This window comes from Symphalangus syndactylus, chromosome X (assembly GCF_028878055.3).
Source record: "Symphalangus syndactylus isolate Jambi chromosome X, NHGRI_mSymSyn1-v2.1_pri, whole genome shotgun sequence".
NCBI classification, from domain to species: Eukaryota; Metazoa; Chordata; class Mammalia; order Primates; family Hylobatidae; genus Symphalangus; species Symphalangus syndactylus.
Window position 1 is genome coordinate 29,876,051 of NC_072447.2, and position 23,801 is coordinate 29,899,851.

Genomic DNA, 23,801 nt, shown 5'->3' on the forward strand with positions numbered 1-23,801 from the left:
CTCACATGGTGGAAGGAGCTCAGAAGCTTTCTCAAGCCTCTTTTATAAGGGTATTAATCCCGTTCGTGAGGGCTCTGCCTTCATGACTATGTCACCTCCCAGTGGCCTCAGCTCTTAATACCATCACCTTGGGGAAAAGGATTTCAGCGTGTACATTTTTGGGTTTTATTTTTTTATTTTTTATTTTTTTTTGAGACAGGGTCTTGCTCTGTTGCCCAGACTGGAGTGCAGTGGCACAATTTCAGCTCACTGCAACCTCCACCTCCCGGGTTCAAGAGATTCTCCTGCCTCAGCCTCTCAAGTAGCTGGGACTACAGGTATGAGCCACCACACCCAGCTAATTTTTTGTATTTTTACTAGAAATGATGTCTCCCCATGTTGGCCAGGCTGGTCTCAAACTACTGACCTCAAGTGATCTGCCCACCTTGGCCTGCCAAAGTGTTGGGATTACAGGTGCAAGCCACTGCTGCCTGGCTAAATTTTGAGGAGACGCATACATTCACACCATAGCACAAATCTTCCCAGTGATGCTCCTCATCTTATTCCATCCACAAGTATTGACCGAAAGCCAGCTGGCTTACAGAGCAGTGAGGAAGGCAGATAATTAGACACATATGCATATAATTATAACTGCACCTATGTAATAAATGTCATGAAAGAAAAATTGGAGTGCTATGATTTAAAAATTATAATATGAAGTGATCGTATTATAAGAGAGTAGCCAGAGATCACTTTGTCAAGGAGGTGACAATTAAGCCCAAGACCTAAAAATAATGGGAGCCAGCCCTGAGCCAAATGAGGGGTAATTGATTTCTGTGGAGGAGGAGCACGAAGAAAGGGACTAAGGCAGGAATGAGCTTTCCATGTTTCAAGGGCTGAAAGAAGGACAGTGCCAAAGCTGGGGAAATAGGTAGTTGCAGCAAACTGAATGTTCATGACCCCCTAACATTTGTGTTTTGAAATCCTAACCCCAAGGTGATGGTATTAAGAGCTGGGGCTTTGGGGAGGTGATTAGATCGTGAGGGCAGAGTTCTCATGAATAGGATTAGTTCCCAATATAAGAGACCCCAGAGAGCTCCCTCGTACCTTCTGTCATGTGAAGACAGCAAGGAGGCTGTCTATGAACCAGAAGGCAGGCCCTTGCCGGATACCCAGTCTGCTGGTGCCTTGATCTTCGACTTCCCAGACTCCAGAACTGTGAGAAATAAATTTCTCTTGTTTATAAGCCACCTAGCCTAAGACATTCTGTCATAGCAGGCTGAATGGACTAAGACAGTGCTAAAGCACAAAATAAACCTAGGACTACTCATATAAACAACTAAAATCAAGCACTTCCTCAACATGGAATCCTCTGCAGGGCTTTTGTTGCCCATCAGCTACAAATTACTGACACCTTTTTTTTTTTTTTTTTGAGACGGAGTCTTGCACTGTCACCCCAGCTGGAGTGCAATGACACCATCTCAGCTCAGTGCAACCTCCACCTCCCGGTTTCAAGCGATTCTCCTGCCTCAGCCTCCCGAGTAGCTGGGATTATAGGTGCACACCACCACGCCCAGCTAATTTTTTGTATCTTTAGTAGAGACGGGGTTTCACCATGTTGGCCAGGCTGGTCTTGAACTCCTGACCTCAGGTGATCCGCCTGCCTCGGCCTCTCAAAGTGCTGAGATTACAGGCATGAGCCACTGCACCCAGCCAACACCTTCTTAATGACAGTGTGCCTTTGTTAACATAAACCACGGTTGATAAAATCACTATCTGTTTATTTCATTTTCCCTATACAAGAAGAACCTGAAAATGAAGCTTCTGTTAGACCACTTAATCATCTTATTTTTGAGGTAAAATATAGGCAACTACCAGGAAATTGTTTCGATCTGATTTTTGCTTAAATAGAGGAAAAGGACGGGAGTAGGAGAGAACTAAAGTGTCAGTTTATCTTTAGCAAAACAAACCCTTGGCAAAAAATTGGCTTCAGTAAGGGAGCAGTGACCAAGGACCCCCTCCCCACACAGTGAGTTGGATGGTCTAAGTCTAACCTAGATGGTCTCGTTTAGTAAAGGAGGAAGTGGGTAGGAGGAAAGAAAACCTGGAAGCTGAACTTGTAAAACCGAAGGATATAAATTGATCATGGCATTATGGTCATTAAGGAGCAATTGAAGGAACAGGCCCAGTTTTCTTGGGCTGGTATTTGCATGAGTGTGAGTGTTGATACTTCCCATTTCATGAATGAGATGAATTAAGGATGACCAAGGCATCGTCTTAGGGAGCTGATCACTCCAGTTCTTCCCTAGTCTTCACAGGAGACCCTCATTGAATGGCTTTGAAGAATGTGAATTCTCAAATTATCAGCCACAGTCTGAGTGTCTCAGAGGGGAAGGTACATAGTCTGTTTGTGTCAGGAATCTTTAAAAACAGAATCAGGGCCTTTCAAGGGCTTTCTAGAAGTTAAAAAATTAACACAATTTGAATCATTTTTCAGATCATTTGAATCCTTTCAAATCATTTGAATTTGAGCTTTTTCCCCCCCAGCAATGGCAGTTGGATACATTACAGGGCATATGTTTATTTTATTTTTTATTTTTGCCTTTAAAAAGAGATGTTTATTCATGATGAATATGAATCCAAGTGTTTGGGTGGATATAACAGAACCAAATGTAACAGAAATTTAAGATCATCTTTCCCTCTAAGATGAAAAATATGGTATATGATATGTTATTGGATAAAATTACTAAACATTTTTAGACCCTGAGGTTGTATATTTTATGACATTGGCTGCTGCATAGTTGCCATATTGCTTTTTCAAATTGTTAATTTCTTTCTTTTTTAAAATTTCTATTTTTATTTTACATTCAGGGGTTACATATGCAGATTTGTTACATGGGTATGAGGTTTGGGCTTCTATTGATCCTGCCACCCAGATAGTGAACATAGTACCTAATAGGATGTTTTCCAGAAGGGCATATGTTTAATAAGATACCACAGGGGAACAAAAAAGGAGGAAGATGTGGCTCCTGCCCACAAGGAATTTGCATTCTAATTAGATTATGACAGTATAGCCCAGATTCCGTTTCAGATGTGCCAGTTCATGTGCATTTTCCATTTTAGATTTCTGAAACAGAAATCTTGTTCTTTAAAGTTCTTGTTCTTCACAAGTTGTTTTATACTAAGGAAAAAAAACACAAAAAAAAAGAACATTGGGTTCAGACCTCTTCAGAGATGAAAGTACTGCATTATATGAAGAAATAGAAAAGAGTATTATGAGTTTGCATGCACCTTTTATCTTTAGACCAGGGTTTGTCAACTTTGGCACTATTGGCTTTTGGGTCAGGATGGTTGTTTGTCTTGTGGGAGCCCATCCTGTGCATTGTAGGATGTTTAGCAGCATCCCTGGCCTCTAACCACTAGATGTCACTAGCATCCTCTCCCAGTTTTGCCATCCAAAAATGTCTCCAGACATTGCCAAATGTTTTTGGGGGACTGAATTGCTCTCTCTGTTGAAAACCACTGATTTAGGCACTCTCAGGAGAGCTCTTTGTCTGTATTGCTGGAGCACTTTTATAAACAAAACAAAACAAAACAAAACACTAAGTTTAAGATACTGACTTACGGTCAGGCGCAGTGGTTCAGGCTTGTAATCCCCGCACTTTGAGAGGCCGAGGTGGGTGGATCACTTGAGGCCAGGAGTTCAAGCCCAGCCTTGCCAACATGGCAAAACCCCATCTCTACTAAAAATACACAAAAGTTAGCCGGGTGTGGTGGCATGCGCCCGTAATCCCAGTTACTCAGGAGGCTGAGGCAGGAGAATTGCTTGAACCCAGAAGGCAGAGGTTGCAGTGAGCCAAGATCATGCCACTGCACTCCAGCCTGGGAGACAGAGCAAGACTCCGTCAGAAAAAAAAAAAAAAAAAAAAAAAGATATTGACTTCCAGCTTTCAGCAATTACCGAAGGAAGAGGATTATCTGCTCTGTCAGAGTAAACCAGAGTCAGGTTTCTGCTTTTTATGGAAATAGGAGATGATGCTGCCATACATGAGGGATTTGACAGAGTAACAAAACAACTACCTTAGTCTCATCCTTGTTCTTTTTTTTTTTTTTTTTTTTTTTTGAGACAGAGTCTTATTCTGTCACCCAGGCTGGAGTGCAGTGGGGCAATCTTGGCTCACTGCAACCGCCATCTCCCGGGTTCAAGTGATTTTCCTGCCTCAGCTTCCCAAGTAGCTGGGACTAAAGGCGTGTGCCACCACACCTGGCTAATTTTTTTTTTTGTATTTTTAATAGAGGCAGGGTTTCACTGTGTCTCGATCTTCTGACCTCATGATCCGCCAAAGTGCTGGGATTACAGGTGTGAGCCACCGCGCCCGGCCAGTCTCATCCTTATTCTTAGTGGTGGGGCAAGATGCAGAGGATTGTTGGTAATGATTTCTCTCATGTTTCTCCTAGTTTTCCTTTGTTCTTGATTCTACCCATCCATGGTACTTCTAAAGGACAGGGAACTGGACCACTCCAAACTGATATACATTGGTTCTGCTCATCACACATGGGGGTCTCAACAGGCTGATCTGTGTTATCAGCAAGTCTGCTGATACTTACCAGGGACTTGCTACAGAGACCTGGTGCTTGACTCTGGAAGAAAATCAGCATCAGCAATGTCTTCAGTGCCTGTGGAGGATGAATTGTATGTGTATGCCTTAATAGATAATCTCCACATCCCTGTGACACACTGCAACCTCCAGGGACCTTAGCAATGCCGGTGTTCTACCCAGGTTTTGCAGGATGGCTGCCTGGTTCTGAGTTTGCTTACATAGGAGGTGAACTCAACTCAGCACGCACAGTTATGTGGGGCGAGCATCCTACAGATGCAGGCTACGTGAGCCTTTTTTTCTACCAGCCAACCAATTAAACGCTGACAATACTGATTCAATGTTTCCTTTCCCAAAGTTCTCCCGTTTCCTTTTTTGAAAATAAATCTGTTATTGCCGGGTGCGGTGGCTCACGCTTGTAATCCCAGCACTTTGGGAGGCCGAGGCGGGCGGATCACGAGGTCAAGAGATCGAGACCACGGTGAAACCCCGTCTCTACTAAAAATACAAAAAATTAGCCGGGCGTGGTGGCGGGCGCCTGTAGTCCCAGCTACTCAGAGAGGCTGAGGCAGGAGAATGGCGTGAACCCGGGAGGCGGAGCTTGCAGTGAGCCGAGATTGCCCCACCGCACTCCAGCCTGGGTGACAGAGCGAGACTCCGTCTCAAAAAAAAAAAAAAAAAAAAAAAAAAAAAATAAATCTGTTATTGAAAATTGAATTCATTTGTCTTTGTATTTAAAGCCACTTTGGGGAGTTAGGGGTTGGGAAATTCTCAATGAAGAAACTCATTTATGAATACCTTATTTCCACATGGCACTAAACTCCATGCATTATACTGTGATCACAGCACTGATTGCACTTGGTTTAGGTGAGCTTAGTAGGCAGACTGAGATGTATTGGTTTTGCAAGGTGCCAAAATGCTATTCCTCTTCCAGGTGCTCTCTGACCTATCTTTATCCTTTACTTTTCTGTATCGATTAAACCCCTAAGTGGCTGTATTGGTCAGGGTTCTCCAGAAGCAGAACCAATAAGGTATATAGATAGATGAGAGGGAATTTATTAGTGGAAATTGCTCACATGATTATAGAGGCTGATATCGGGGGACCTGCCCCGATAATCATGTAGGTTCTTTTCTATTTTTCCTAAGCGTCGGCCGGCTTGAGAAATAAAAGGACAGAGTACAAAAGAGAGAAATTTTAAAGCTGGGCGTCCGGGGGAGACATCACATGTCAGTAGGTTCTGTGATGCCCCACAAGCCACAAAAACCAGCAAGTTTTTATTAGAGATTTTCAAAAGGGGAGGGAGCGTGCAAATAGGTGTGGGTGACAGACGTCAAGTACTTAACAGGGTAATAGAATATCACAAGGCAAGTGGAGGCAGGGCGAGATCACAGGACCGAGGCGAAATTAAAATTGCTAATGAAGTTTCGGGCACCACTGTCATTGATAACATCTTATCAGAACACAGAGTTTTGAGATCAACCGGTCTGACCAAAATTTATTAGACAGGAATTTCTTCTTCCTAATAAGCCTGGGAGCGCTATGGGAGACTGGAGTCTATTTCATCTCTGCAGTCTCGACCATAAGAGACGACCGTGCCCTAGGGGGGCCAGTTTAGAGACCCACCGCCAGGTGCGCATTCTCTTTCTCAGGGATGTTCCATGCTGAGAAAAAGAATTCAGCAATATTTCTCCCATTTGCTTTTGAAAGAAGAGAAATATGGCTCTGTTCGCCCGGCTCACCAGCGGTCAGAGTTTAAGGTTGTCTCTCTTATTCCCTGAACAATTGCTGTTATCCTGTTCTTTTTTCAAAGTGCCCAGATTTCATATTGTTTAAACACACATGCTGTACAATTTGTGCAGTTAATGCAATTATTACAGGGTCCTGAGGCAATATACATCCTCCTTGGCTGACAGGATTAAGAGATTAAAGTAAAGACAGGCATAGGAAATCACAAGGGTATTGATTGGGGAAGTGATAAATGTCCATGAAATCTTTACAATTTATGTTTAGAGATTGGAGTAAAGACAGGCATAAGAAATTATAAAAGTATTAGTTTGGGGAACTAATATTGTCCATAAAATCTTCACAATCCACATTCTTTTGCCATGGCTTTAGCCAGTCCCTCCGTTTGGGGTCCCTGACTTCCTGCAACAGGCTGAGAAGTCCCATGACAGGCCATCTGCAAGCCAGAGACCCTGAGATACTGGTAGTATGGGACAGTCCAAGACAAAGGCCTCAGAACCAGGGAAACTGATGATATAACTCTCAGTCTGCGGCCAAATGCCTGAGAACCCAGAGAGGTGCTGGTGTAAGTTCTGGAGTACAAAGGCTGGGAAGCCTGTAGCTGTTACCCAAGGACAGGAGCAGAAGAGTGTATCCAAGATCCAGCAGATAGATGGACACATTCAGTTTTTCCATATTTTTGTTCTCTCTGGGCCCCCAGCAGTTTAGATGATACCTGCCCACATTGAGTGCGGATCTTTCCCACCTGGTCCACTCAGAATTACATACTGGTCTCCTCTGTAAACACCCCCAGAGACACACCCCTAAATAATGCTTTACCAGGTTCCTAGGTATTCTTTAATCCAGTCAAGTCAACACCTAAAAGTAACCATCACAGTGGCTAATTCCTAAGGCTTTTAGTTTCCATTAGCCCTGACAGGTTCTCCAGAAGTACAGTAGACAGGCTTTTTTTTTTTTTCTTTTGAGACATGGTTTGGGTCTGTTGCCCAGGCTGGAGTGCAGTGGTGCGATCATGGCTCACAACAGCCTTGACCTCCTGGGCTCAATCCTCCCACTTTAGCCTCCCCGGTAGCTAGGACTACAGGTGTGTACCACCACGCCTGGATAATTTTTTGTATATTTTGTAGAGACAGGGTTTCGCCATGTTTCCTAGGCTGGTCTCAAACTCCTGGCCTCAAGTGATCCACCGGCCTTGGCCTCCCAAAGTGCTGGGATTATAGGAGTGAGCCACCGCACTCGGTCCAACAGCCTTGATAATAGCCTGACCTGCTTTCTCCTAGTGCATCCACTCTGGGAGAGCGTGGACCTGGTTCCTGGGGGCGATCGACAGTCACCCATCAACATTCGGTGGAGGGACAGTGTTTATGATCCCGGCTTAAAACCACTCACCATCTCTTATGACCCAGCCACCTGCCTCCACATCTGGAATAATGGGTACTCTTTCCTCGTGGAATTTGAAGATTCTACAGATAAATCAGGTGAGGGCAAGATCTGGTGGTCTTGTAAGGAGTTAAAGAAACAGTGTCATGTCAACACGGACACATCGAACTCTCTCCATGACAGTGTTGACCTCTTTGTTAGCAATGGCATGGAACTCATTAATCTTAACTTTTTGAATGTGTGAAAAAAATTCCTTCTAGTTTTTGTGCATATTTTCTTCAACTAGTATAGGTAGTATTTTTAATTAATAAATATATCTCTATCTCTCTATGTATAGATTTATAATTGGTATAGAGCATAGGTATGAAATGGAAGTTTTGCCAGAAATTTATTTTGTATGTGTATATTGAATATGTACTATTTTTTTTCCTTTGCTTGTTGACTTTATGAGAACTTTTACATTAAATAGTAACATTGTTTAATCAGATTTAACTTAGCAGATTACAATACACTTGAAATGGGGCCAAAAGGATATACATGTGTGCATTAGGTTGCAAAGACTAGTCATATATTAGAGAAGTGGGAGCTTATGATCTGATAATTTTGTTAAATAAACAATGTTACCTACCTAGTTTAAAAGAAACACAATTTAAAAGAGTTTTTAAAATTCAAGTATTATATTGATTTTGAATCTTTTTTTTAACCTTCCTGGATATAAACTAATGTGAATGATTTCAAAGTTTACCTGAAACTTATAGTGTCTATGGAAGACAGAAGGTGGTTAATTTTGTGAAGATTTATTTTCCCTTTTTTTTTGTTTGCTTGTTTGTTTTACTGCATTTGATGATGTCAAATAGTCCAAATTAGTCTCAAAATAATTATTATTTGGAATAGTTTAAAGTAGTTATCAACCAGTGGTAATTCTGCCAACTTTCCCCATACCCCTCCATATCCCTCACTCCCTGCTGCAGGATCCGAAGGCGTTTTTCATTGTCACAACTTGGGAAACGAAATTGGCATCTAGTGTGTCAAAGTCAGGGATGCCTGATATCATTACACCGGATATCCTTAACGAAGAGTTATCTAGCCTCCAGTTTCAATAGAGCTGAAGCTGAGAAATCTTGATCTCAAGGAAACTTGTTTTCTCTCATGAATGTTAGGAAATGAGTCCATAAAAATGATAATGAGGCCAGGAGCGGTGGCTTACGCCTGTAATCTCAGCACTTTGGGAGGCTGAGGTGGGCGGATTGCCTGAGCTTAGGAGTTCGAGATCACCCTGGGCAACATGGTGAAACCCCGTCTTTACTAAAATACAAAGCATTAGCCAGGTGTGGTGGCACGTGCCTGTAATCCCAGCTACTCGGGAGGCTGAGGTAGGAGAATTACTTGAACCCGGGAGGCGGAGGTTGCAGTGAGCCAAGATCGCGCCACTGCACTCCAGTCTGGCATCAGAGTGAGACTCTGTCTCAAAAAAAAAAAAAAGGTAAATATTCACTCCTGCATTTATCCTGGCTCTGAGTGTCAACTGTGTCTTTGTTTTCTTTGTATTTTCCTAGTGATGCTCTGATACTTAGACATGGCACTCTGGCCCAACTATAAACAGACTGCTCCTCCAATTGGCTTAATCTCTCTCTGGTTTTCTCCCTTCTGATATATTTCTCTGCTATGATTCAGAAGGTATTTGAGTCTGTCTTTAAGAGTTTAGGTGTCTCCATGTCCCCAACTTTCCTTTCTCCTCCATGGTATGACACAGCCCCAAAACCATGAACATCTTACTTTCGTATCTCAAACTAGGAAGTTCTTTTTCCTCCCAGATTCATGGGCATCTTTCTTTCCCCCCCCTTTTTTTGCGTAAAGTTATTTATTTAAATTTTATATCTGTGAATTCATAGGTTGATGTGTTTCATTATATTGTTTCCAATTCTCTTAAAGTAACTTACTGTACAAGTAAAAGCTTCTTGTACCACATAAAACCATCTCATGTGCCATGCTTTGGGAAACATTGTTTAAGGCCATCTGGGTCTGTTGGTGGAATAGCTAGAGAAGGAAGGAATAAAAAAGATAAGAAAGCAAAATGATACTGATATATGTTCTTTTAAAATATATTTAGTGGGTATAAGTTTAGTTTTGTTTTGTTACATGGATATATTGTGTAGTGGTGAGGTCTGGGCTTTTATTATACCCCTCATCATGCATCTTTCTTAATTTCCCCAAAACTCTAGAGTGTGCCCCCTTCTGAACTGGAAGTCCATAATATTACCTTGTTTATACGGATTCCAGAAATCTTCAAAACAACAAGCTAAATTCCTGTGTTCCAGATGACTGTCTTGCACTCTGGTGAGCTTTACTTGTCCCCCTTGGGGCTCTACCATTATTCCTGCCAGATGTAAACTAATGGGCAGACCCAGTCTATAGGATACCAACTCTCATCCATTTACTCTGCATGCATAGCAATCCTTTTGAATTCTCAACCCCATCTAGGGCCCTAGCAGCCTGCTTTCCTCTGGGGATCCTTGGTATTGGTCAGCTTTCCAGAGCCCTTGACAGTATAGGGACTGTCTGTTGCCAATATATCATTGCTTCATTGAGTTGGAAGTCTTAGAAAGTTGCTTAATGAGTTTCTTAACCAAGTGACTTAAGCCCAAGAACTTTCAGGGCAAATAGCTGTTTTATCTTCTAGTCCTCTCTTTTTCTTTTGAACAATAGATTCTAGAATTCTTTTTTTTTTTTTTTTGAGACAGGGTCTCGCTCTGTTGCCCAGGTTGGAGTGCAGTGGCATGATCACAGCTCACTGCAGCCTCAACCTCCTGGACTCAAGCAATCCTCCCACCTCAGCCTCCTGAGTAGCTGGGACCACAGGCATGTGCCACCACGCTCAGCTAAATTTTTTGTTTGTTTGTTTGTTTTTGTTTTTGAGACGGAGTTTTGCTCTTGTTGCCCAGGCTGGAGTGCAATGGCGTGATCTCGGCTCACTGCAACCTCTGCCTCCCGGGCTCAAGTGATTCTCCCACCTCAGCCTCCTGAGTAGTTCGGATTACAGGTGCCTGCCACTACACCCTGCTAATTTTTGGTATTTGTAGTAGAGACAGGGTTTCACCATGTTGGCCAGGCTGGTCTCAAACTCCTGACCTCAGGACCTCAGGTGATCCACCTGCCTCGGCCTCCCAAAGTGCTGGGATTACAGGTGTGAGCCACTGCACCTGGCCTTTTTTTTTTTTTTTTTTTTTTGAGATGGTGTCTCACTCTGTTGCCCAGGCTGGAGTGCAGTGGCATGATCTTGGCTCACTGCAACCTTCACCTCCTGGCTTCAAGCAGTTCTCCCGCCTTAGCCTCCTGAGTAGCTGGGATTACAGGCACATGCCATCACGCCTGGCTAATTTTTATATTTTAGTAGAGACAGGTTTCACCATGTTGGCCAGGCTGGTCTCAAACTCCTGACCTCAAGTGATCTGCCCACCTTGGCCTCCCAAAGTGCTGCGATTATAGACGTGAGCCACTGCGCCCAGCTCCGGCTAATTCTTGTATTTTTTGTAGAGATGGGGTTCCTGAGATCAAGTGATCCTCCCACCTTGGCCTCCCAAAGTGCTTGGATTATAGGTATGAGCCACCGAGCCAGGCCTCAAGAATTCTTATCTACCCATTTGCATGAGTAATCTTAGACAGAAAATAAGTCATCCACGTTTTTGTCATAATAGCTTCTTTTTAGATACCTACAAATGCAACTGACTAAATCACCCCTTGAACCTGTCTTCCCTAGGAGTGTCAGTCACACGCTTACAAAATATGCAAGAAAAATTGTAGAGAGTTTGCTAATTTTTTCTTGTTTGGTTAGAAAGAACTAAAACTGATAGCCCTTTTAAATTATGCTTTAATAATTATTTTCTTTAAGATAGCATCAATTTTTAGTAATTACCTAATTTTCTCTCTCTCTCTCTCTCTCTCTCCACCTTTCAGTGACTGCCTCTTATTTCCTGTTTATTCTTCGCTGCTAGTTCTCCATGTTGTTGCAAAACAATCAATAGCATGCAAAGAGGAGAAAAAGAGTGAATGAACATAAAAAATAAAAAGTGAAAGAAAGCAAGACATTTTAGAAACAAAGGCAAGAAACAATTCTAGAAAAGTAAAAACCTAATAAATATCGATGTCTATAAATTTCAAAGAAAAAAACCTAAGAAATGCTGCCACAGTGTGCTTTGTGAGGATTGGAATAAAGTGCAAGGAAAAGGAGCTGGGGAAGGTATGTGACAAAAACATCATACCAGTCCTTTTGGGATGCAGCTAAAGCAGTGCTTAGAGGGAAATTTATAGATGAAAATGCCTATAATAGAGAAGAACTTTCTCAAGTCAGTATCTCAGCTTTCCACCTTAAGAAACTAGAAAAAGAAGAGCAAACTAAACCCAAAAGCAAGTAGAGAGAAGGACATAATAAAGAACGAGCAGAAATCAATGAAATCAAAAGTTGGTTCTTTGGGAAGATCAGCAAAGTTCACAAACTTTTAATTGGGGGAGACCAAGAAAAAAATAAAAGACAGAAGACTCAAATTACTAAACTCTGGAATGAAAGAGAGGATAAGATGACCTACCTACCTTAATAGGATTATAAGAGAAGGTATGTGAATATCTCATACCGCAGTCCTCTGCTGGGTGTTGTTTGGTATTTGGTTCCCCTGAGTAGGACACCGTTACTGATTTGAATGAGTGCATATAAGAGAGTTGAAATACTGTGGGGAAGGGCACTAAATTGTCCCTGGATGATCCCTGTCAATTATCATCTCCTCTGGAATTCCTCTTATTGGCACTGTCAACAGGCATTAAAGAGATGGAGAGGTGAGTGCCTGTATTCTCCTCCTCAGGGTGCTTCCTGCTCCATCCTGCTTCCCTGACTTTACACTTCTTTGCGGCAGTGCCAGTGAACCTAGTAAGAATGCTTTCACAAACATTTTAAGTTCTCCTTCCCTGTTTTTGGTCCTACATTTACTTTAAAACTCACGTACACAGTTTAAAACACACGTACACAGTTTAAAACACACGTACACAGTTTAAAACACACGTACACAGTTTAAAACACGTACACAGTTTAAAACACACGTACACAGTTTAAAACACACATACACAGTTTAATGATTTTTGAAGGAAATTTACAGAGTTGTCCAACCATCACTATAATCTAGTTTTAAAACATTTCCATCACCCCAGAAGCATTCCTTGTGTCCATTTCCTGCATTTGCTTTTATTTATATGGGTTCTTTGTATTTCCTTTCTCTTCACCATCCCTTTCTCTGTCAGCTCCTTCTCTTTCACATTGAAAAACAAAAGGAGGGAGTGAATATTACAGATTACTTACTACCAGCCAGACTCTCTGCTGAATGTTTTATATTTGTTATGTAATTTTTTACAAGTTTAATCCTTTCTCATCTTAGAGCATGGAAAGAATAAAATATCAGGCCAAGCATGGTGGCTTATGCCTGTAATCCCAGTGCTTTGGGAGGCCGATGTGGGTGGATCACTTGAGGTCAGGAGTTCGAGACCAGCCTGGCCAACATGGTGAAACCCCTTCTCTACCAAAATACAAAAATTATTCGGTCATGGTGGCACACACCTGTAATTCCAGCTTCTAGGGGAGGCTGAGGCAGGAGAATCACTTGAACCTGGGAGTTGGAGGTTGCAGCGAGGCGAGATCGTGCCACTGCATTCCAGCCTGGGCAACAGAGTGAGACTCTGTCTCAAAAAAAATAAAGGAATAAAATATCAACAACCTCAAATACATAAGTATATATTTATTTGATATGTGTTATGACTGCTCTGCTTTCCAATTCACTATCTTCTGTCTACCTGCCCCATTTCTTTGTTTCTTTCTTTTTTTTTTTCTGTAGAGACTGGCTCTCACTATGTTTTTCAGGCTGGTCTCAAACTCCTGCCCTCAAGTGATCCTCCCAGATTGGCTTCCCAGAGTGCTAGGATTACAGGTGTGAGCCACTGCTGGGCCTGCCCCATTTCTTGATGACTGTATTTCCTTCTTTCCTGCATTCATCTGCCCCACCCAACCCCACCTTTTTCCTTTAATCTTGCTGAGGTTACCAGTGACATCCCAATTAACTAGCCTGACAGCTGCTTGACAGTCTATTTCTCTCTCTCTTTCTTTCCTTTCCTTTTCTATGTTTTATTTATTTTTATTTTTTAGAAAGAGCCTTTCTCTGTTGCCCAGGCTGGAGTGCAGTGGCATGATCTTGGCTCACTGCAAGCTCCATCTCCCGGGTTCATGCCATTCTCCTGCCTCAGCCTCCCGAGTAGCTGGGACTACAGGCACCCGCCACCATGCCCAGATAATTTTTTTTTAATTTTTAGTAGAGACGGGATTTCACCATGTTAGCCAGGATGGTCTTGATCTCCTGACCTCATGATCTGCCTGCCTCAGCCTCCCAAAGTGCTGGGATTACAGGCATGAGCCACCGCGCCCGGCCAAAAACGTCTTATCTGGGCCAGGCGCAGTGGCTCACGCCTGTAATCCCAGCACTTTGGGAGGCTGAGATGGGTGGATCTCTTGAGCTCAGGAGTTCAAGACAAGCCTGAGCAACATGGCAAAACCCCATCTCTACAAAAAAAAAAAAAAAAGCCTGGCATGGTGTTGCACGCCTGTAGTCCCAGCTACTCAGGAGACTGAGGTAGAAGGATGGCTTCAGCCCAGGAGGCAGAGGTTGCAGTGAGCCAACATTGTGCCACTGCACTCCAGCCTGGGCAACAGAGTAAGACCCTGTTTCAAAAAAAAAAAACACTTGTCAATATTTTGCCTATAATATATTGGTAATACTGTGTGTGTGTGTGTGTGTGTGTGTGTGTGTGTGTGTGTGTTTGCGACAGAGTCTTGGTCTTTCACTCAGGCTGGAGTGCAGTGGCACGATCTCGGCTCACCACAACCTCCGCCTCCTGGGTTCAAGTGTTTCTTGTGCCTCAGCCACCTGAGTAGCTGGGACTACAGGCATGGGCCACCACGCCCAGCTAATTTTTTTTTTTTTTTTTTTTTTGTATTTTTAGTAGAGATGGGGTTTCACCATGTTGGCCAGGCTGGTAATTCCTGACCTCAGATGAGCCACCCGCCTCAGCCTCCCAAAGTGCTGGGATTACAGGTGTGAGCCACCAGGCCCGGCCAGTGTATTTTTTTCAATTGACATATTTGTATATATTTACCAGGTATAATGTAATCTTTTGATATGTGTATGCATTGTGGAATGATTATATCAAGCAATGAAAATATCCATCACCTCACATGCTTACCTTTTTTTTTTTTGTAGCGAGAAAATCTACTGTTACTCTTTTAGTAATTTTGAAATGTGCAATACATTATTATCAACTATGGTCACTATGCTGTGCAATAAATCTTGAAAACATATTCTTCCTAACTGAAATTTTGTACCTTTTGACCAACATCTCCCAGGTGATCATTTTTGACTTGCAAATTTCCTATTCCATTTCAATGAAAGGGAAAGCAACACTAGTATCTTCAAAATTTGAAAAGCACAGTGTCTGTGCATAAAAAAAGAAAGATCCTTTTATCCCCATATTTCAGTATTATAAAGTCATGTTGGATAAATGTGCTGAAAGAAATTTGCATTTTATTGCACACAAAAGAAAACTGGACACAATAATATAGGATATAAAATTAAGTCAAGAATTGGCCTTTAACAATTGTTTGTAGCTTGTTATGTAGTTAAATCTTGATGTTATTTGGTCTTGCCGTTATACGTGCATTGACTTCATGAAAATCAAATTTATAATCACTTGTATATAATTCAGTGTAATCCATTTAAGACAGTTCACATGGAGGGTCCACTGGAGATTTGGCCTTTCACCCACATTTCCCCACTGCACAAATAACTCTTCCCTGAATTGTTGGATGTGCCATTTTAGTGATCAAGGGAGGACCCCTGGAACACACCTACCGATTGAAGCAGTTCCATTTTCACTGGGGGGCCATCGATGCCTGGGGTTCTGAGCACACCGTGGACAGCAAATGCTTCCCAGCAGAGGTATGTTGAGAAGGTCAGGAACAGTGACAACTGTAGAGAAGTGGGGATAATTCTGAACTTTTAGTTGTAAGAAATTATCAGAATCAGGTGATTCCTATAAATGCTAAATAGCCTTCTCAGGCAGTTTTGATCATTCTCAGCTAAGACATGTAAAAATGTTAACTTCTCTCATCTCAAATAATATAGTTGAAATGAACCTTAAGATCCCGAAACTGAATTCTTCTGGAATTCGAAGGTGGACTCAAACAGTAGCCCAAAGTAATAACCCAGGGAACACTGTGGAGCCACAGGTTGAATTAATGCAAGTTTGCGGTGGTGGGAGCCTAAATGAAGGCTGTGGCAATAGAAATAGAGAAAAAGGACAAGATTTATGAAGCGTTTCTGAAATTAAAGCAACAGGACTTGAAGGTAGGGTTCTCTTCAGGATAGGAGAAGGCAAAGTTAACCATGACTTTGTGGTGTCTCACTTGGGAGGCTGGGTGATAATGCACTCATAACTGATGAATGAGGAATGATTTGTAGGGAAATAAAGGGAGATTTTAAGGAAATAGAATTTCTTCTTACAACTTTTTTCCTAATTCAATTGTAAATGTTATGTAAAAAATAAAAGCCCATTTAAAAATTTATTTTATATTTGTTTCATTTTATTTTGTTTTGTGAGACAGGGTCTCACTCTGTCACCCAGGCTGGAGTGCAGTGGCACAATCACCGGTTCACTGCAGCCTCGACCTTAAGCAATCCTCCCACCTCAGACAACAGGCGCACACCACCATGCTCTGCTAATTTTTTTTTTTTTTTTTTTTTTTTTTTGAGACAGAGTTTTGCTCTGTCACCCAGGCTGGAGTGCAGAGGCGTGATCTTTGCTCACTGCAAGCTCCGCCTTCTGGGTTCACACCATTCTCCTGCCTCAGCCTCCCAAGTAGCTGGGACTACAGGCGCCCGCCACTGCGCCCAGCTAATTTTTTGTATTTTTAGTAGAGACAGAGTTTCACCGTGTTAGCCAGGATGGTCTCGATCTCCTGACCTCGTGATCCACCCGCCTCGGCCTCCCAAAGTGCTGGGATTACAGGCGTGAGCCACTGCACCCAGCCTGCCCTGCTAATTTTTAATTTTTTTTTGTAGAGACAGGGTTTCACTATGTCATCCAGGCTGGTCTCATACTCCTGGGTTCAAGTGATTCTCCCACCTTGGCCTCCCAAAATGCTGAGATTACAGGTGTGAGCCACCACACCCAGCCTAAAAGCACATTTTAAATGGTTATTCCTTGAAGAAGAAATTTGTCTTTAACTCCTGCATAATTTCCATATGGAGGATCCATTTCTCTCAATATAAACATCTTCTCTCCTGTAGATGCAAGTGGATTTTAAATATTGGTATTTCATTCAAATCAAGATGGGACTGGACAAATGTTGATTGCTCACTGAAGTGTCACTTTGTTATATGAATTTTCTATTTTTCTCCCCAAATAAATCCTTTTATTCAAAGTAATATTAATTGCTGCTCTTGCCTAAATTTCTCCCTGATCTTTGTTTCTATCTCATCTTGCACCACGTTGTCATATGGTTTTCTTAGTGGCTTTACTTTGGGTGAGAAAACATGTTTAAATGTCATAGGTTGACTGAGGCTGTGGGTTTATTCTGGAGAGATTCTGTGTAGTCATGTGTTAACCCTCTTTTCATGGTGTTTCAGCTGCACTTAGTGCATTGGAACGCAGTCAAATTTGAAAACTTTGAGGATGCAGCACTGGAAGAAAATGGTTTGGCTGTGATAGGAGTATTTTTAAAGGTAAAAAATCTCACCAACTTTAAATGATATGTTGTATTCTAGAATGAAAAGATAGAACATTATAATATTGTTATTTACTTTAAGAATGTTGGGATCCATACATTGGTAAGATAAATAGTGCTTGAAATACAAGATTGTTAAGAATATATTTTAGGGCCAGGCATGGTGGCTCACGCCTGTAATCCCAGCACTTTGGGAGGCCGAGGCAGGCAGATCACTTGAGGTCAGGAGTTCGAGACCAGCCTGGCTTCTATGGGGAAACCCTATTTCTACTAAAAATACAAAAATTAGCCAGGCGTAGTGGTACGCACCTGTAATCCTAGCTACTCGGGAGGCTGAGGCAGGAGGATCGCTTGAGCCTGGGAGGTGGAGGCTGCAGTAAGCCAAGATTGTGCCACTGCACTCCAGCCTGGGCAACAGCGAGACTCCATCCCCCCTGCCACCAAAAAAAAGAATATATTTTAAATGGTATAAAAATGCACAGCCCAGTAGAGTGGTCACAAGCCACATGTGGCAATTGAGCACTTGAAATGTGTCTACTGCAATTGTGGAACCATTTTTCATTTTATTTAATTTTAATTTCAATTTAAGAACTTATACTTAAATGAAGCAGGGGGCACCTTTCACTGCAGGCATGCTGACCTTGTCAGCAAACAGCCTGCTCATTTGTTCTCTAATTTAATTCAGTAATGTTTATAAAATTATAAATTACAAGTTTAAGTGTAATTTCAGTCATGCAGTTTGTTTTTATGTGATCACCAGGTAGTTAATTTTAATTCACATTCTGTTACAGTTTCTACAGTGAGATGTCCATCGTTTGTAATATTTTCTTCTTGTTCTTTAGCTAGGCAAACATCATAAAGAGCTACAGAAATTAGTGGATACTTTGCCGTCAATTAAGCATAAGGTACTATTTGTTTTCCTTAATTACTTGAAATATACTTTTATGTTTCAATCTCAGAGCGGAGACATTACCAAGGCACTTTGAATTGGGAAGTTTAATTAGGTGAACCGTATTCAGCCTTAGAAGAAAACTTGCCATTTATGATTCCAGGGGACAGAAGTCATGATTCTGTGGGTAGGCAGTGAGCTTCCTGGTTTTGCTGCTGTGCCGCTGAGGACTTGGGGACTCAGGAACATATTGCTGTCCCCTCCTCTGTTCCTGACACCGGCTCCTTCTAAGTCCTTGTGAACACACCCAGAGCAGCCTTCTTTTCTGTAGCTGCCATCCCACAGGCAGGGAGCAGAGAGCAGTTCTACAGAAACTTGCTTTGTCCAGCTGGAAAGCACAGTAGTCCACATCCTTCAGGTTGGATGCCTTTGTCCAGTCCCCCAATATTAATTCTTCAATATTCAGAATCTCAAAGGGCTGCTCTCTGGAGGCAGCTCATCCCCCACTCATCCCCCACTGTATCCCTCTGGTCCCCACCTCTTTCCCTCTCCTTTCCTCTCTGGAAGCCCATATATTATCTCCCCCGATCCCCCACTCTGTCCTTCTGGTCCCTACCTCTTTCCCTCTCCTCTCGTCTCCATTTTCCTCTTTTTCCCTCTCTTTCCTTTTAGTCCAGGTTTCTGGCTCCTCCTGAGCTGCATTTCTTCTTAAAAGGACAATTCTCAGCCTCTCTTGAAAATGCAAAGCCTCCGGCTGGGCGCGGTGGCTCACGCCTGTAATCACAGCACTTTGGGAGGCCGAGGCGGGCGGATCACGAGGTCAGGAGATCGAGACCATCCTGGCTAACACAGTGAAACCCCGTCTCTACTAAAAAATACAAAAAATTAGCCGGGCGTGGTGGTGGGCACCTGTAGTCCCAGCTACTTGGGAGGCTGAGGCAGGAGAATGGCGTGAACCCGGGAGTCAGAGCTTGCAGTGAGCCAAGATTGCACCACTGCACTCCAGCCTGGGCGACAAAGCGGCGAGACTCCGTCTCAAAAAAAAAAAAAAAAAAACAAAAGAAAAGAAAATGCAAAGCCTCTTTCTTTATGCACTGGCAACTGTCTAAAACCTCTCAACAAAACTCAGAGGAGACTACCTGCTGGAACCTCACTAGAATTGAGAGATCAAATGGTTTTGGCTGTTTTCCCACTGGGGAATATAAAAAATACACAGTTAATTGCAGAAACAAAGCCGGGCATGATTCCATCCTAAGCAGCAATTCTTCAGGTAGCTGCCCAGAAAGGCCTGGAGCCACTCTGGACCACTGCTGATCTCCAGATACTCCCTGAGAACCATCACCTTGGCGTCTGATTCCTGAGTGTTTTTCACTACTAAATAATGACTCAGTTATCTCTTCTCTTGGCCAGGACACCCTTGTGGAATTTGAGTCATTTGACCCTTCCTGCCTGATGCCTACCTGCCCAGATTACTGGACCTACTCAGGGTCTCTGACTACCCCACCCCTCTCCGAGTCTGTCACCTGGATCATTAAGAAGCAACCAGTAGAGATTGATCATGATCAGGTATGTTCTCTCCACAATTTCAATCTAAGGAAATCCTTGTCTGCCCATTTAAAACAAGGCTGGGCTCAGACTGTGGCATCAGTTTTAACATCTTGTAATGCTTATACATTTTTATTGAAGTGTACCAACGTCTTGTCTCAGTTTGGACATGAATTTGGGGATGTTTCAAATTAACTAGAGAGAAGAGTTAAAACACAGAAGAACATAAGTTTTTTACATCTATATTTGACAATTACATATGTCTTCTTATGCCTTGTGTATTTTATATATAAATATTAAACTCTACAAAATCAAGACCCTTTTAAAGGGAAGAATGAAGGCTGGAAATGAATGTGTTCAAAACTCTTTAAAATCCTTAAGGAAATTCTACTATAGAATCTCAGGATAAATATAGAATTCAACAATGTTTGTCCAGAAACTTTAAGTCCGTTTTTTTAACTTGGGATCTATTTTTCCCTTAGAAACTAAGTCTAAGTAGTAGTTACTATGCAAACACTCAAAATCCTGTATAATGTATGATATAAACTACAATAATATTTACTCATACTTGTTTTATGGGATTTTTATTGATTATAAAGCATTTTCATGAGAAAAAAAGCTTCCAAATTCTTTTTATGAAGCTAGCGTAACTGATACCAACACTCACCAAAGATTGGACCCCCCTCTGAAGAATATAAAAGAAAAAAAAAGCTAAAAAGAAAATATTAGAAACAGAATCCAGCAGTACATCAGAAGAAATATACACTTTGTCCAAGTAGCTTTTACTCCAGTAATACAAGTATGGTTCATGTTAAGAATGATATTAATATAATTCATTCTATCAGTGGATCTAAATAGAAACATCATATTATCATTCCCAGGGAAGTTAAAAAGACATTTGTAAAAATCACCATTCAGTTTTTGAAAATTTTTAATGAAACAGAGCTGAATAGAGACTTCCCTATCTTGATAAAAGAGATTGATCTCAGTTCAAAAGCAAATAGTAGGTTTTGAATGGAAAGGATTGTTACCATATTAAGTTTTATATTAAATTACATTCTGGAAGTAGCCAGTACAGTTAGACTGGAAAATAAAAAATAAATTAGAGAAACAATAAAAAACTACAAAAATCAGAGATAATTTGGTAATCAGTGGAATACAATATTAATTTCTAGAAATCAATACATTTGACATATATAAATCACAATCAGCTAAAAGATATGATATAAAGATATAATGTAAGAAAGGCTCCTATTTATAATGGAAACAAAAATACAAAATACTTTAGAATAATTTTAACAAGGAAAGCTAATAAGAAAACTTAAAATGTTCCTGGAGGATACAAAAGAAGGCTTGAATTAATAAAGTTAACACATTATAGGATCAAAAGACATAAAAACACTTTTTTTTGTCATAAATGACAACCTAAGTTGTCATTCTCCATGCATTGTTTATTCACCATAAATTTATGTGTTCCCAATAAATATGCCAATAGGATTTTTAAATCGATATGCTATTTCTAAACTCATGAATAAAGCAAACACATAAATAGCCAGGGAAAATTCTAGAAAAATGCGGGATAATTAGACTCACAAAGTTATAAAGCCTCAATAATTAAATAGCATGTTACTGGCATATGGATAAAGAGATCAATCAAGGGAAGTATATTAGCATTCTCCAGAGAAACAGAACCAATAGGATATATATTGTATTAGTCCATTTTCACACTCCTATAAAGAACTACCTGAAACTGGGTAATTTATGAAGAAAGGTGGTTTAATTGACTCATAGTTCCACAGGCTTAACAGGAAGCATGACTGGGAGGCCTCAGGAAACTTAAAATCATGGCAGAAGGCAAAAGGGAAGCAAGGACCTTCTTCACATGGTGGCAGGAGAGAGAGAGAGAGATGGGGGAAGTGCCACAAACTTTTAAACCATCAGATCTCGTGAGAACTCTTTCACTATCATGAGAACAGTAAGAAGGAAATCCACCCCCAGTAAGAAGGAAATCCACCCCCATGATCCCCTCCCCTGACACAGGGATTACAATTTGACGTGAGATTTGGGCAGGGACACAGGGCCAAACCATACCAGATATAGATAAAGATAAAAAAAATTTAAGAAAGACAAAGTTAGATAAATAACCCTATAAAGGTTAAATAACCTTAACTCTATAACCCTATAAAGATAAATAAAGAAAAAGATAAAGATAAAGTTGTATCATAAGATATTGGCTATGTGATTATGGAGACTAAGAAGTCTTACAGTCTGCCATCTGCAAGCTGGAGACCCAGGAAAGACAGTGGTGTAGTTCAAAGGCCTGAGAGCTGGAGAGCTGATAATGTACATTTCTATCTTGGTCTGAAAGCCTGAGAACCTGGAGCTCCAAAGAAAGGAGACAATTGATGTTCCAGCTCAAGCAATCAGAGCAAATTCAACCTTCCTCTGCCTTTTTGTTCTATTCAGACCCTCAATTTATTGGATGATTCCCATCCACTTTGGGGAGGGCTATTCACTTTACTCAGTCTACCAATTCAAATCCTAATCTCCTCCAGAAACACCTTCATAGACATACGTAGACACAGTATTTAACCTGTCTGTGCATCCCATGGCCCAATCAAGTTGACACATAAAATTAACCATCACAGGAAGAAAATAATAATTTCAGAAATATATCCAAATACGTATGAGAATTTATTTTATGATAAATATAGCATCTCAACTCAGTAGGCAGGAAAGATAGAGTATTCGGTAAATGCTGTTGAGGAATAATTGAGCAGGCATTTGGGGGAAAAAATTGGATCCATCATTCAGACCTTACACAGGAATACATTCCAGATACATTACATGTAGAAACTACCACCATAAAAGTACTAGGATAAGCATAGGAAAATCCTTTTATGCCTGCAAATGTATAGGCTTTGTGGCCTATACATTTAGTCTGTTTCTATTCTTTGGATTAAAAAATTGACACATTTCCTTGACTTATATTCCTTCTAGAAAAACAAATGGACATAGCATTGAAAAACAAATAAAGCAAATACATCAGAGGGTCAGTGGCTCATGTGAGGACTTTGTAAATACAATTTCAACAAAATTTTAAAATTTATTTTTCAATTATATAATTTAAAATTTTATTTTCTGGTCTAACTGTACTGGCTACTTCTAGAATGTAATTTAATATAAGACTTATGGTAACACTGAAAATTTAGTAAGGAAAACAATGCTACCTGTCATCTATAATATTATCCTAGTTGCCTATAGTTTTACCACTATCATTGTTTGGGGAAATCCTTCTGGTCTCTTGTCTATCCAGATGCACATAAGTCCTTCTGGTCTTTTATCTATATAAATATACTCAATTTTTGTATGAAAATGGAATCATTCTGTACATACCATTTTGCTGCTCTTTTCACTTAGTGATCCCTGGAACTTTTTTTTTTTTTTTTAAGATGGTCTTTAGCTGTTGCCTGGGCTGGAGTGCAGTGGCACGATCTTGGCTCACTGCAACCTCTGCCTTGCGGGTTCAAGCAATTCTCCTGCCTCAGCCTCCCAAGTATCTGGGATTACAGGCGCCCACCACCACGCCTGGCTGATTTTTTGTATTTTTAGTAGAGATGGGGTTTCACTGTGTTGGCCAGGCTGGTCTCGAACTCCTGACCTCGTGATCCACCTGCCTGGGCCTCCCAAAGTGCTGGGATTACAGGCGTGAGCCACCCCACCCAGCTGCATGGAACATTTTATAGATAATGAACATCTTCAGTATTATTTTTAAGGACTATATGCTAGTTCATTTCATAGATCAGATGTCATTTATCTTTGATACTTAGACTGTTTCTAATCTTCTGCAATTAG

At 41.2% G+C, this 23,801-nt stretch overlaps 1 protein-coding gene across 2 annotated transcripts in view; it reads left to right on the plus strand.

Annotated features, from left to right (window-relative positions):
• The window catches only part of CA5B (carbonic anhydrase 5B), a 51,121-nt gene that overhangs the window by 19,666 nt on the left and 7,654 nt on the right, over positions 1-23,801 (plus strand). For both annotated transcript variants that reach the window (XR_010119592.1, XM_055269248.2), the window contains exons 3-7: positions 7,602-7,799; positions 15,607-15,725; positions 17,415-17,510; positions 18,355-18,417; positions 19,812-19,967. Coding sequence is in view for 1 of the 2 variants with exons in the window: in XM_055269248.2 (XP_055125223.1) it covers positions 7,602-7,799; positions 15,607-15,725; positions 17,415-17,510; positions 18,355-18,417; positions 19,812-19,967 (632 nt within the window). In the remaining variant the exon portion in view is untranslated. The remainder of the gene's footprint in view (positions 1-7,601; positions 7,800-15,606; positions 15,726-17,414; positions 17,511-18,354; positions 18,418-19,811; positions 19,968-23,801) is intronic.